At 42.8% G+C, this 13,694-nt stretch overlaps 1 protein-coding gene across 2 annotated transcripts in view; it reads left to right on the top strand.

Moving 5' to 3' along the window:
- The window catches only part of NEDD4 (NEDD4 E3 ubiquitin protein ligase), a 54,711-nt gene continuing 41,017 nt past the window's right edge, over positions 1-13,694 (top strand). Inside the window, exons 1-2 of one of the 2 annotated variants that reach the window (XM_068143885.1) lie at positions 1-97; positions 11,793-11,866. In XM_068143885.1, coding sequence (XP_067999986.1) covers positions 53-97; positions 11,793-11,866 — 119 coding nt within the window. In that variant the 5' untranslated portion in view covers positions 1-52. Of the gene's footprint in view, positions 98-276; positions 297-11,792; positions 11,867-13,694 lie in introns of those variants that run through there. The other variant, XM_068143886.1, reaches the window with a different exon arrangement.

Genomic DNA, 13,694 nt, shown 5'->3' with positions numbered 1-13,694 from the left:
GCGCGGCGGTAAACACGGTGGCGGGGACGCGGTGAGCGCGCGCCACTGGGCCATGGCCGCTTCTCCTGTTGAAGTGTTTGGGCTGACGGGCGAGGAGGTGAGGCCTGCTAACGTGCCCCTACCCCGAGCTTCTCACTTCCTTTCTCTGAAGAAGGCGGGCGGCGGCTTCTACGCAGCGCCAGGCCGGGCGGATCTACCTACAGGGCGAGGGTTTACCATGGGCCCGCCGCGGTCTGGTGTGGCTGCGAGGCTGGGAAGAGGGAGCTGAGGGGCGAGACGCGGCTGGGCGAGGGAAGGTGATGTGATGCGACGCGATGTGATGTAATGTGGCCGCCCTGGTGGGCCCTCCCGGGAGCGGGGCAGCGCGGGGTCGGCGCCCCTATGCCAGCTCCCTGTCGTATCAACTGCCGGCCGGCGGTGGGGAGCGTAGTAAGCCGGTGGCTGCCGTGTCTCCTAGCACCGGCATTCCTGTCTCTAGGCTGCCGTTTGGCAGCGGTGCGCGCCTTCCCCGACTGAGGGAGACAGCGGCGTGCGTTGGGCAACTTCCTCGTGAGGGAGCTCGGGGTGAGGCGCCGTGTCTGCTCCACACGTCCCCCCCACCCCCCAGCCCTGGAGAATAAAGGCTTTGTTCCAGGCTTTGTTCCAAGCAAGATTTAACCACTGAAGCGGGGAAGGTAGTTTGGGGCCAGAGGAGTGGTGCTTCTCTCCGCATAGCCGTTAACCAGAGTCTGGAAGCTTGTGTGCGTTTCAGGGTTTTTCGTAACAAACTCGCGGGTAACGGAAAACGGTTTCTACAGTGACTTCTGGCGTGAGCTCCTAGGTCTTGAGTACGTGGGTCTCTAGAAAGTGGTTGATAGTGATGTACCTACCAGTTACTGTGCTTCAGTGGTAGGCAGGTGGGACGAGCTTTTCTATGGTATCTGTGGCTTGTGCATAGGGCAGAACGTTGATGGAGTACATAACTTTTTTAAGAAGAAAGTCGCTTTTTCTTTAGTTGCAGGTACAGGAAAACTAAAAGCTATAGCTGTCTGGAAGCTGTTTGGTGGCCCATCTGAAACATCACTGGTGTCTTTAAGCCTACAGGGTATTTCACCCACACTGTCTTTGACTCTTTTCAAGTTCAGGTGGTGATGATCTCGGTGTCAATACACATTGGTTGTATCCATAGCAGGGATTAACTTTATGAAAACTATGAAATATTATTCTTGGCTCATTAGCATAGATTTCTTCTCAGCAAGCAGTGTAGAACTTGAGACAGTAACTATAAAGCTCTTGAATGATTTTCTGTGCAATTTGAGTACTAAGATGAAGAAAAACCAAATTCTAATAGAAAACTAGCACAGCATGCTGAATGGCTTGCATGTCACTTCCTATTGCAAGATCCTGTTTTCAGTTGCTAGTAACTTTTTGAGGCCATCTAGATGGACTAAAACATTCCATGCCTCAGGCTTTCTAGTTTAATTTTATTAAACTTTGGTCAGTTTATTTGTTTCTTAGCCTCCTTTGCTATGGGGAAAGTATTTTGAAGTCTGGTCAAAATGGAATAATTCCCTCCATCCTTTTAAACATGAATATGTTCCTTTGGAACTACTAGAGGAAGAGGGAAAAAGTTTGAACATGTAACAATTCTTTTGGATCCAACTTTTTCATAGTTGAAAACCTTACCCAAACTTTTTTCCAGTTATGAATATGAAAAATGCAGTTTGTTTGTGATCAGAGACTCTAGACTAGAGTTGGTGTTTACTGATTCACATGTAAAGAGATTGCCCAATTTTTGTCCTAGTTTTCGCTATGATTCTGCTTGCACAGATCACAAATGATCTTAGGGTTAATGGAAAACTGCTGCCAGCTGCCTTTGTGTAGAATGGAAATTAGAGCTCTGCCTTTCTAGATTGTAGTGTCTTTCTTAGAGTTTAAATCTGGAAGATTGCACACACAGAATCACAACAAAAACCACAAAGTCGGAAAACAAAATGATACTGGAAGTATCATCAAGGAGTTTTCTGCAAAAGCCTCCTCCACCCTCATTTTGCAGGCTTTCATCGTTTGTCTGTACATTGCTGCTTTCCCAGGGCTGTTCTGTGACTGTTCTGGAAGGTGGATTTGCTTGGGGTATGAATCAAAGGTGTCTGGAGAAAGAAAGCAGGGTTATCTGCAAAACCTCTTTACTTGTTGCAGTTATTGCATACAATCATATAGTAAATACAATAATTGTAAGCAAATGGTCAATAAAATAATGAAGGTAAGAAGAAACTGGCCTGATTGGTTAGGTGATTGAATACAGTATTAGTGTGTGGTTTTTTTCTTGTTGTTCTCCTCCTCCACCAGGATCTACATTTGTTCCAGATTTCTTGGTTAGTAATGTATTAATCAATTAAACTAATAAAATATTGCTAATATGGTGATGCTGACACAAAATGGTGAAGAAGCTGGGATGAAAATCGGTAACTGAGGATGCTGTGTATACAGTGGGTTATTTTATGTGCTTTATTTAGGTATCTGAACTTCAGTGCCTGAGTCTAGTCAATGCAGTTGTCTTTAATGTCTCTGGTTGTGTTTTTCTTCTGTAAAAGTATCCATCTGTTCTAAAATTGCTTTTTATTCCCTCTCTCTTTTGTTTTTTTTTTTGTAAGATAGAAAAGAGTACTTTAGAGTATACTTCCCACCTCCAGCTCAGACTTTTTCTCACGGTGCTCCATGCCTCAGGCTGCTTAAAAAAAATCAGCTGGAAACATTAACTGCTGTAGACCTTGTCTTGACCTGTGAAGTGGTAAGGGTGCATATTGTTGCAGGTGTTGGTCTAGCTCTGGAGGAGTGGACTGACTCAAGTGCTTTTTCTTTTCTTTGTCCTAGCAGGCATAACATTGCTGGTGCTCTTAAGTGTGCTTTTTGAGGTGGGGTGTCTATAGCTAAAGGGGTTTTGGCTGAGGAACTTTCTAATACAGAACTTTGAGGTTGATAGGCTTTGTATTTCTTGTAGATTGAGTACTTTGATGAAGGAGTGAGCTATTCACTTCCAGTTACTGTGGTTTTGTCACGGCTGACTGCAATGCTAAATACAGTATTTTCAAACAGCAGTTATGGAAAGTCCTTCAAAGACTGAAGGAAGATGAATTGATGTCTCAGCTAATGCTCTGTTATTACTTAGGTTTCAAGAAGGTATTACATTTTTCAGTGGCTTGCTGGGTTAAAAGTATAATTGTTAAAGAGCTGTCCAGAATAACTGTATTTGTTTCTGTTTTCCAGTGAAATACTTGCATGCACTGTGGGGCTTTGGAATGGCATTTAATAAAATGATGCTGTGTCTGTATGCATGTGTTTCATAGCCAGTATATGTCAGACCTCCTACAATGACAGCCTGAATTAAGAACTTTCTTATTTTGTCCAGAGAAGGGAAAGGAGGCTGGTGAGAGGTCTTGAGCACATGCTCTATGAGGAGAGGCTAAGGGAGCTGGGGTTGTTTAGCCCGGAGAAGAGGAGGCTCAGGGGAGACCTTATTGCTCTCTACAACTACCTGAAAGGTGTTTGTAGCCAGGAAGGGGTTGGTCTCTTCTCCCAGGCAGCCAGCAACAGAACAAGAGGACATAGTCTCAAGCTGTGCCAGGGGAAGTAGACTCGAGGTGAGGAGAAAGTTCTTCAGAGAGAGTTGTTAGCCATTGGAATGTGCTGCCTAGGGAGGTGGTGGAGTCACCGTCCCTGGAGGTGTTCAAGAGGGAATTGGACGTGGCACTTGAAGCCATGGCGTAGTTAGTCATGAGGTGCTGGGTGACAGGTTTGACTTGGTGATCTCTGAGGTCTTTTCCAACCTTATTGATTCTGTGAACTCTTTTTATATTGCCTAAACAATGGGGTAAGCTAGCTAGCTTTTTTTGATCTCTTTTCTGTTATGTTTGGTCTGTTTCAGGGATCAAAGTAGTAATAGGAACTTCTCACAGGCAAAAATGCACTTCCCGCTTGTGTGCTTTTGCCATTTTAGGTTTCATAGTTGCTTGAAAGATATCCTATGTAGAACAAGTGTTTTGGTTTTCAGCAGGTCATGTAAGATTTCTCATAAGGAATCTTAACTTCCTTAATTTCTGAAGAAGCGGTGGTGTTAAATACAATCTGTAGCAACAGCCAGTATTTCTTGAAGGATGGTGGTTCCTTATTTATGAACACAAAATGCTCCTGTACTGTGATTAGTGTTAAGTTCTTTCAGTGGGTTAGTAGGACTGCAATTGGCAGGTGGAAGTTAAACTTTCATTATGCTCCCAAGATTGATTAATGTAGTTCTGTAATAAAAATCTTCCTGAATCTAAAGCTTGCTTTGCTTGCTTTTGAGAGAGTTTCTTCAAAGAAAGGTAGCTTAGTTCTATTGGTTACTATAGAGGGGTAAGAGAGTGCTCTCTGGGTTGTGAAGGAATGGTCAAGAAGGCAACGTCTCCTTCCCACTTTCCACCTCCTGCTGAAGTGAACTGCTGATGTTAACAAAGCCCACTATAATTTAAAACTCACCTAACATACCTATCTGCCTCACTTGCAAGGGCTGAATATTGCAGGAACTACTTCAGGTCAGCTAAGGCTTACTATTCTGTGGGACATGCTTTCTTTCACATCAACTGCATTTGTCCTATTCCTCTTGCTGTCAACTTTGTGTATATCTCCTGCTGGAATTGCTCAAGCCAGCCTGATCTTGTGGTTTATTTTTTATTTTTGCTTAAGATCTAAATTTTGTTTAAAATTCTTAGTACTACTTTATGTATAGTAGCTGAGGAAGGTCTGTTCTTAAATATTTGTTTTAGTGTTAGACAGGTGAAGAGTGCCAATAGCTTCCGGATTGCTTAAGGAAAAACATTCTGTGCTGACCTCAGTGTAATAATGGAAGAGACAAGTTTGTAATTATTCAGACTCTGAAGGGTTTCTTTGAGATTACAATATTGCTTATTGTCTCAGTAATTGCCATTAAGGGGTTTTTGTTGTGAAACAAACAACTTTTGTAGTCACTAATGATCTTGAGGTAAAAACCCAAACCCCAAACTTTCAATGCAATTTGAAGTAAGTGTTCTTGGGTGGAAGACACAAACTAGTAACCTTGTTAAGATATGTGGGGTTTAACTTGGGGTCATCTGTTACAGTTTGCAGATGCAAGAGGCTATCTGTTCAATTAGAATATGTACTAATTTTAGTTATAAGTAATCTTTCAGCATCATTTCTGAACTGCTTCAGAGCCTTTTGTCTGATGTCTGAAGTCAGCAATTTGTGCTTTAACTACAATCTACTGGTAGAGTAAAGTTGGATGCCTTGAGTAAGATGTCTCACAGATTTGAGAAGGATGCTATAAAAGAAACTATACATTCATGGTGTGTATCTGTTATGCTAGTACTTATTCTTTAATGAGGCCTTGGCTTTAGTACACTTTGAGACATGCAAGTGTCCTGACTTGCTGTTTATAGCTGTTCCGTGATGAGGTCAGCAGTCTTTGGAGATGTGCACTGCAGAACACTCTAAATAGTTGATAATTCCTTTTTTTTCCCCCCTTCCCCTCTACTGACTTTCTGGACCTTGGTACATGGGCTGGGAGGGATCACCCTACATGGGATATAGAATACATTTGGCCTTCTGAATGTCTCTGCCTTTACATGCTCTTTCACTGAGCCAGGCTATTTGCTGGTTTCAGTTTTGAACTTCCAGATGATTCGTATGTTTACTTCAGTTTGCCATATCTGAACATACCCAAATCTCAAATTGCTGTTTTCTTTTTATCTGTTGGGGCATGGGATGAAACTTAAGAAAGCCTTAATATAGAATTCCTGATACTGCTGTTATCTTGGAAGGTGATGCTGCTGTACTCTTTCATCATTTTATCATAATAACCTTTGATGTTCTTTCCTTGGCTTGATTTGGTGGTAGTATCTAGCTGGAACAAAAGAATAACAGGATGTTGTTGCCTAGAGCAACTGTTTACTACAAAGTGTGCTCTCTGTTGGACTGCTCTGACATTTTATATTGGCTTCCTCAGAAAAAGCTGTCTGGGAGTCCAGCAGATACTACCATTTTATGTTTTACATTAGAAGAACAATCCTGGTTTTGCTGTTTCCTCAGATCCTGTATGGATCTTTTTGGTAAAAGTATACTGAAAAAAAAAGAAATCAAAAACATGAACCAAAAATTAAAATAGGAAAGCTAGTAAAATTTATTTTGTGGTACTAATCAAATAAGTACTCTGAAGAACTTTTCTCCCAATGTAAAACTTTTATATTGCTATGAAATTATTTTATCTGAATCCTCTAGGTATCCTGTGCATACCAAACTGCTTTCTCTGTATTGTTGTTACTTAGATCTGAGTCTGACTCCAGTCAGTCACGTGCTGGAGGTTTGGGACACGTCAGAAATAATTCTTGAACCTGAGAAATGGATTGCAGCTTGCTGAAAACTCCTGTAAATTTACATGAACCTATTCTCTGTGTCATCAGAACCAAGTATCTAATGCCTTGTTTCTGCCTAATTTTTGACTGCATGGAATTAGCTTCAAACAGTCCTGAAGCTGTTTGGCTGTTTATTGCTTTCTGAGGTCAGTGTGTTTGGGAACAGATTTTATGATCTGTAGCAGCAGTTCCTTGATAATTTGGCCTGTCAATGGATGGGGAGAAAAGGTCATATAGTTACAGCACAGAGCTGTATCCTGTCAGGCCTCGCCGCTACATCAGGATGTGTGGGGTCATAGCATAATGGGACCTTCCAGTGAAAGGCACTTCTGGCTGCATTTGGATTGAGCTGTCTGGATTTCTCCTGATCTGCATTGTGCACTAGTGTGACCAGAGAACACCAATGTAGTATCTAGTGTTTAAGTGTTGTCCTTGCACATGAGCATGGTTTCTTCTCCCTGAAGTTTCTATTCTTTTTGGCTTGGAAAAGGAAGAAGTGGATCCTTCAGTGTCACCTATCCATTAAAAATACACAAAAAGATGTGTGGTGGGTTTTTGGGAGGGGAGAGTGGTTAGTGAAGAAAGTGAAAGTAGAAATGGAGATCTATGAGGAAGATTGTTCTGAACAATTCTGATTTTATTATTTTTTTAAAACTGTTTTTATTATTCTATATGGCAGTTCATAAGCAAATCTCAGCTTGCTTAGTTGTTCTGGACTAGCTAAAATCCTGTAGCTATTGTAGTTTGGTACTGACCCTAAACAAATAATAGTCAGCAAAGTATGTTAAAATCAACCTTCAGCATGCCAGTCTGAGGTTTCTGCTTTACTGAGGCCACATGCAAAGCAACTCTTTCTGTAAAGCAGATGTCTCTTACGATACAAGTAAAAAGCCATGTGATTAGACCCATTTTAAAATCTGAGGAGTTTGGAGCCTACTTAATAATAATAAACCAGGCTGGAAGAGACCTTCAGGATCATCGTGTCCAGCCCATCAACCAATCTAACCCACCTAAACAACTAAACCATGGCACCAAGCACCACATCAAGTCTCCTCCTGAACACCTCCAATGATGGTGACTCCACCACCTCCCCAGGCAGCCCATTCCAATGGGCAATCACTCTCTCTGTATAGAACTTCTTCCTGACCTCCAGCCTGAACCTCCCCTGGTGCAGCCTGAGACTGTGTCCTCTTGTTCTGGTGCTGGCTGCCTGGGAGAAGAGACCAACATCCGCCTGTCTACAACCTCCCTTCAGGTAGTTGTAGAGAGCAATAAGGTCACCCCTGAGTCTCCTCCTCTCCAGGCTAAGCAACCCCAGCTCCCTCAGTCTCTCCTCATAGGGCTTGTGTTCCAAACCCCTCACCAACTTCTTTGCCCTTCTCTGGACTCGTTCCAGCAAGTCAACATCCTTCCTAAACTGAGGGGCCCAGAACTGGACACAGTACTCGGTGTGGCCTAACCAGTGCAGTGTACAGGGGCAGAATGACCTCCCTGCTCCTGCTGGCCACACTGTTCCTGATGCAGGCCAGGATACCATTGGCCCTCTTGGCTGCCTGGGCACACTGCAGGCTCATGTTCAGCCTACCGTCAACCAGTACCCCCAGGTCCCTCTCTACCTGGCTGCTCTCCAGCCACTCTGACCCCAGCCTGTAGCACTGCATGGGGTTGCTGTGGCCAGTGTGCAGAACCCGGCACTTGGATGTGTTAAATCTCATGCCGTTGGACTCTGCCCATCTGTCCAGACTGTCGAGGTCCCTCTGCAGAGCCTCTCTACCCTCTAGCAGATCAACTCCTGCCCCCATCTTGGTGCCATCAGCAAATTTACTGATGATGGACTCAATGCCCTCATCCAGATCATCAGTAAAGATGTTAAAGAGCATGGGGCCCAGCACTGATCCTTGGGGCACACCACTAGTGACTGGCTGCCATCTGGATGTGGCACCATTCACCACCACTCTCTGGGCTCGGCCGTCCAGCCAGTTCCTAACCCAATGCAGTGTGCTCCCATCCAAGCCATGGGCTGACAGGTTGGCCAGGAGTTTGCTATGGGGGACGGTGTCAAAGGCCTTGCTGAAGTCCAGGTAGACTACATCCACAGGCCTCCCCACATCCACCAGGCGGGTCACCTGATCATAGAAGGAGATCAGGTTGGTCAGGCAGGACCTGCCCTTCCTAAATCCATGTTGGCTGAGCCTGATCCCTTGGCCATCCTGTAAGTGCTGTGTGATTGCACGCAGGATGACCTCTTCCATGATCTTGCCTGGCACTGAGGTCAGGCTGACAGGCCTGTAATTCCCTGGCTCATCCAACCGGCCCTTCTTGTGGATGGGCACCACATTGGCCAGCTTCCAGTCCTCTGGGACCTCTGCAGTGAGCCAGGACTGATGAAAAATGATGGAGAGTGGCTTAGCCAGCTCATCTGCCAACTCTCTTAGCACCCTAGGATGGATCCCGTCCAGTCCCATGGACTTGTGGGGATCCAAATGGCTGAGGAGAGCTCCAACTACCTGCTCCTAGAACAGGGAAACTATGCAGCTCCCTGGCTCCTTCTGCCAACTCTGCAGGCCAGCTGTCTGGAAGACATTCCGTCCTGCTAGTAAAAATTGAGGCAAAGAGGGTGTTAAGTATTTCTGCCTTTTCCTCATCCTTTGTTACAACATTTCCCTCCATGTCCACCAAGGAGTGGAGGTTATCCTTGCCCTTCCTCTTACTATTAATGTATTTATAGAAGGACTTTTTGTTGTCCTTCACAGCATAGGCCAGTGTAAGCTCCAAATGTGCTTTTGCCTCCCTAATTTTCTTCCTACATGATCTAGCAACGTCCTTAAACATTCCATGGGTTGCCTCACCTTTCTTCCAAAGATGATACACCCTCTTTTTCTCCCTTAGTTCTATTAAAAGTTCATTGCCCATCCAGGCTGGCCGTCTGCCCCGTCGGCTCATCTTCTGGCACATCGGCACAGCCTGTTCCTGCGCCTTCAAGAGTTCTTCCTTGAAGCAGGTCCAGCTCTCCTGGACCCCTTTATTTTTAAGGGCTTTATCCCAAGGAACCTTCTGAGTTAGTTCCTTGAGTAACCTGAAGTCTGCCCTCCAGAAGTCCAGAGTGGAGGTCTTCTTGCTACCCCTCTTAGCTTGACTGAATACTGAAAATTCAGTTATCTTGGCTTGCTCATGTGGACTATGTTGATACCCTGTTAAGCCTGACTCTGAGACACCTGTGCCCTAAAGAGTTTAATTGTCTTTTCCTGTGCTTGAATAACTGATAAAAGTTTATGGTCTTAACAACTAAATGTAGATACAAGAAAAGGTATTTGAGCAGTGTATCCTATGCCAACATCTGCACTTGGTCTTTTTCTGAGATTCTTTCTTGATCTGGATTCTATCAGTTGGGTCCCATGGGCTGTGAATGAGGACACTCTTGTTGGAAAAGGGTAGTGGTGCACTGAAAGAAGTGCAGAAGTAGTCAGTGAAAGCAGAAATGCATGTGGTACTTCTCCGCATGAGTGGTCTCTGAAACTCAGTGTTGAATGTCACTGAAGCCAAGTAATTGTCAGAAGATACTGCTGTCAACAAATGTGCAGCATTATGTGCCTTCAAGCCTGATGGTGACTAGATTTTAAAAGCTCAGGTCACCTTCCAGTGGTCTTTGCAGGGTGAGGTTGGTTGTTTGGGCTGCATTTTCTGAACCTTTAGATTTCATAATAGGAGACAATTTTCTTTGAGGTGAAGGTGGAAGACTTCTGATTTGGCTGGAATTGTCCTGGTTAATTGATTGTTTTGCCAGCAAGAGGATATTGTCAATGTTCATCACAGTCACCTCTAACTATAGAGGGTGAGAACAACTTGCTTACTTTAAAAAATAAAAAATAATGAAAAATTACTATTTAGTGATTTGTTTTCAGCTTTGTCTTGTTAGCCAATAATTCCTGCCTCAGGATTAGCATGCAATTCTCTGGGTTTTTTTTTGTATTGGTTAGTCAGTTCAGTCCTGTGGTTATGAAGGAGACCAATGATAAAGCAACGTTTGAGTGCTTCCTACCTCTCCTTTTGAAAGCACTTTCAATCACATGTGGAATTCAGAAAGGCCCCAGGGACAACATCTGGTGCTTCACCCATTGCTCTCAGTATCTATTTAACTCCTTAACCATCTAGATTGCATCAGCTTTCCTCACAAATGTCTATGACTAGCCATTGCTTACAAACAGTCCTTCATCTGCAAAGCTTTTTAACTTCCAGAGAAAGTGTTCATTTGTCTTCTTCCTCTGACATGGTCACAGCTGCTAGGATTTTTTTTCCCCCCTCTTGAATTCAGTAGCTTATCAGATGAGACACATAAGACTCTCCACAGCTGTATTAATTAACTGGAGGAGTGCAATCACATCACTCCTGTGAAGCTGTGATTTGAATGATGTGTAACTGAAATAGGTTTTTGGGTTGTTAAAAATCTCATACCCTGCTGACAAGTCATTTCAGGAATCCCAGTATCTTGACTGTGGCCTCTCTGTGCTGTTAAATAAAAATAGATACAAGATTTTTTTTTATTCTTGCCTTTCCCCAGAGTTCTTCACTACTACTCTTATAAGTTGGATACTCTTCTCATTCCCCTCAGGAAATAAATTCATGGTCAGAGCCTATTTCCAACTTTCTGATGAATGCCAAGATACCATTAGGTGAAAACTTGCTCAGACCTTACGCGTTTGTATGTCTAGTGAGATGCAAATGGCAGTGCATTCCTTGTGTCCTAACAGATCATGCCCATGTGAGACAACAATTGTTATGCTATTCAGAGCACATTCTCACAAAGGTCGATGCCAACTCTGTAGAAAAGACAGCAAAGAGCTACCTGCTCTGAAACTGGCAAACTGCTTGCAGAAACTGCTCTTAGATGCCTGCCTTCCTGGAACAGTTGGGAGCAGCAGAAGTCATGGGGCAGTGTGGACTATGGGAACAGCAGTTTGCCTTTGCTGTTGCCCTAGGAGATCTTCATGTGTGTGCTGTGCAGCATGTATGTACTGCATCCAATCTGATACAGAAACAATCCTGTCTTGTTGGATTAAGCACTCTAACAAACAAAAATCTCATACCTTTAGAACACTGAGAAACAAAGTTGTTAAAAAAAATTATAATTAAACCCTACTGTCTTGGCTTAACCAGTTGTTTGGAGTCTGTTTTTACCATCATGTGTGAATACAACGGTGATAAGACTTTAAAAGAGGTAAAGGTAGAATACATTTCCCACTGAAACTTAGAGCTGTTTCTGTCAAAAGTAACTATGGTTTTCAGTGTAAATTCAAAATTATTCCAATAATTTATTTTAGCTTTATAAATTAAAAATAGATCTGAAAAATAAATCTGAATGCATCTTGAACATGCTCTTTTCTCTTTTAGGAGAACACTCGTATTGTCAGGGTGAAGGTTATAGCTGGAATTGGCCTGGCCAAGAAGGATATCTTAGGAGCCAGGTAAGAATATAAGTCATTGATATATTGAAGGACAGCTGTTTCTTTTTTTTTTCTTCCTGTTCCCCCCTCCCCCCCCCCCACTTGTTTAGATCTTAGTAAATCCTGCTTTACCTCTTTTGAAAAAGTCAGAACCATTTAAACTTATATGGAATGTTCAGACACTATATTAACATGAAGGTACCTGTTTTCTTGCCCAAGAGTCATTTGGACAGATCTTATGCATTGGCAATACAATGAGTGGAAAGGTTTAACTCTCTGCGTGGTAGAACAGGTTGATCTGGAGGGATAGGTAAATGTATGTACTTTTCTTTGGGTAGACTGCAATAAAAGAAGAGAAGGCTCCTAGGTGACCTAATTGTGGCCTTCGGTATCTGAAGGGGGCCTACAGGAAGGCTGGGGAGGGAGTTCTCAGGATATCAGGTAGTGATAGGACTAGGGGGAATGGAATGAAGCTGGAGGTGGGGAGATTCAGGCTGGATGTGAGGAGGAGGTTCTTCCCCATGAGAGTGGTGAAGCCCTGGAATGGGTTGTCCAGGGAGGTGGTTGAGGCCCTGTACCTGGAGGTGTTTAAGCCCAGGCTGGATGAGGCTCTGGCCAGCCTGATCTAGTGTGGGGTGTCCCTGCCCATGGCAGGGGGGTTGGAACTAGATGATCCTTGTGGTCCCTTCCAACCCTGACTGATACTATGAAAAATAGCAAGAGTTCAGTTATAATCAAAATTGTCTTATCTGTGCTTTAAAGATTTGGAGTAAACAGTGGTAACAATGAGACCATTCCAACTCAAGTTATATGCAAAGGAATAGCATCCACCACCATTATAGATGTGGTAAACCCATACCAGTGGCTGCAGGCTCTGGATATGTATAAATGTAAAAGTTAAAAATACTTGTAAGATAAAAAACAATTGCAGTGGCTTAACATTTACCATAGGAAAGGGCAAACTTTTGAATTGGTAATTTAAATGCTTTGTAGGACCTTGTAGAAACATCATGCAGCTTGTACTAAAGCTGCTTTTTTTTTTTCTGCCTTTTTTTTTTTTTCCTCCCCCTGGCTCATGTGCAGATGGTCTAGAAAAGTATGAGTGGGTATAGTAACAATTCTGCTGTCAGCTGCGTTGGCATATGTACAGGAATGCTGTTATTCTACAACAAAATCGTTACATATGACACTTGTTTAACACTAGATAAATTTTTCTTCTGATATTTGTATTTTTCCAAAAGCCAGACAATCTTCTCCATATTTCTTTGTGTTAAACAAAAGTTGTGCTGATCTGTGCTCTCTTACTCTATGGCAGACAGTCTTGGTCATCTTCTGTTATTAGTCTGAAGAATTGAGTACCTTGAGTCTTCGTGAAAGCAGATATTTATATAAACTTGTTTACTGTACAGGAAGGAGGAAAAAAAATCTGAGGCAGTAGGCCAATAAGCAACCATATTAGGACACCTTCCTTAACATAAAAAATTGGGTTAAACTCACACTGTAGAAACTCTTAAAATATTATTGCATATTCAAGGGAGTACCTCAAATTCCAGATGTACTAAACTGTTGAAAACAAGATGTAATACTTCAAGCTTTTTTCATCATAACTGTTTGAGATTTTTTTCTTTTTCATGTATATCTTGTTGAAATGCATGAAGATTTAATAAATCGGTTCACATGAAATAAGAACTGAGAAAAAGGAGAGAGAATCAAATTGTAGTGGTATAAAGAATATAAAATGGTGTAGCTAGTGTGGTCATAATCACTAACAGTGTTTAGTTTTAGAGAGAACAGCATTTAGAAAATGATTGCTAGGTACAAATATGCATAGTGTTCATAAAGTAATTGT

The sequence above is a fragment of the Melanerpes formicivorus genome, unplaced genomic scaffold (genome assembly GCF_026170545.1).
Source record: "Melanerpes formicivorus ecotype bairdi unplaced genomic scaffold, bMelFor1.0.p_v2 SCAF_10, whole genome shotgun sequence".
Lineage (NCBI taxonomy): Eukaryota > Metazoa > Chordata > Aves > Piciformes > Picidae > Melanerpes > Melanerpes formicivorus.
Note: the sequence above shows the minus strand (reverse complement) of the source record. Positions and strands in the feature narration are given on the sequence as shown.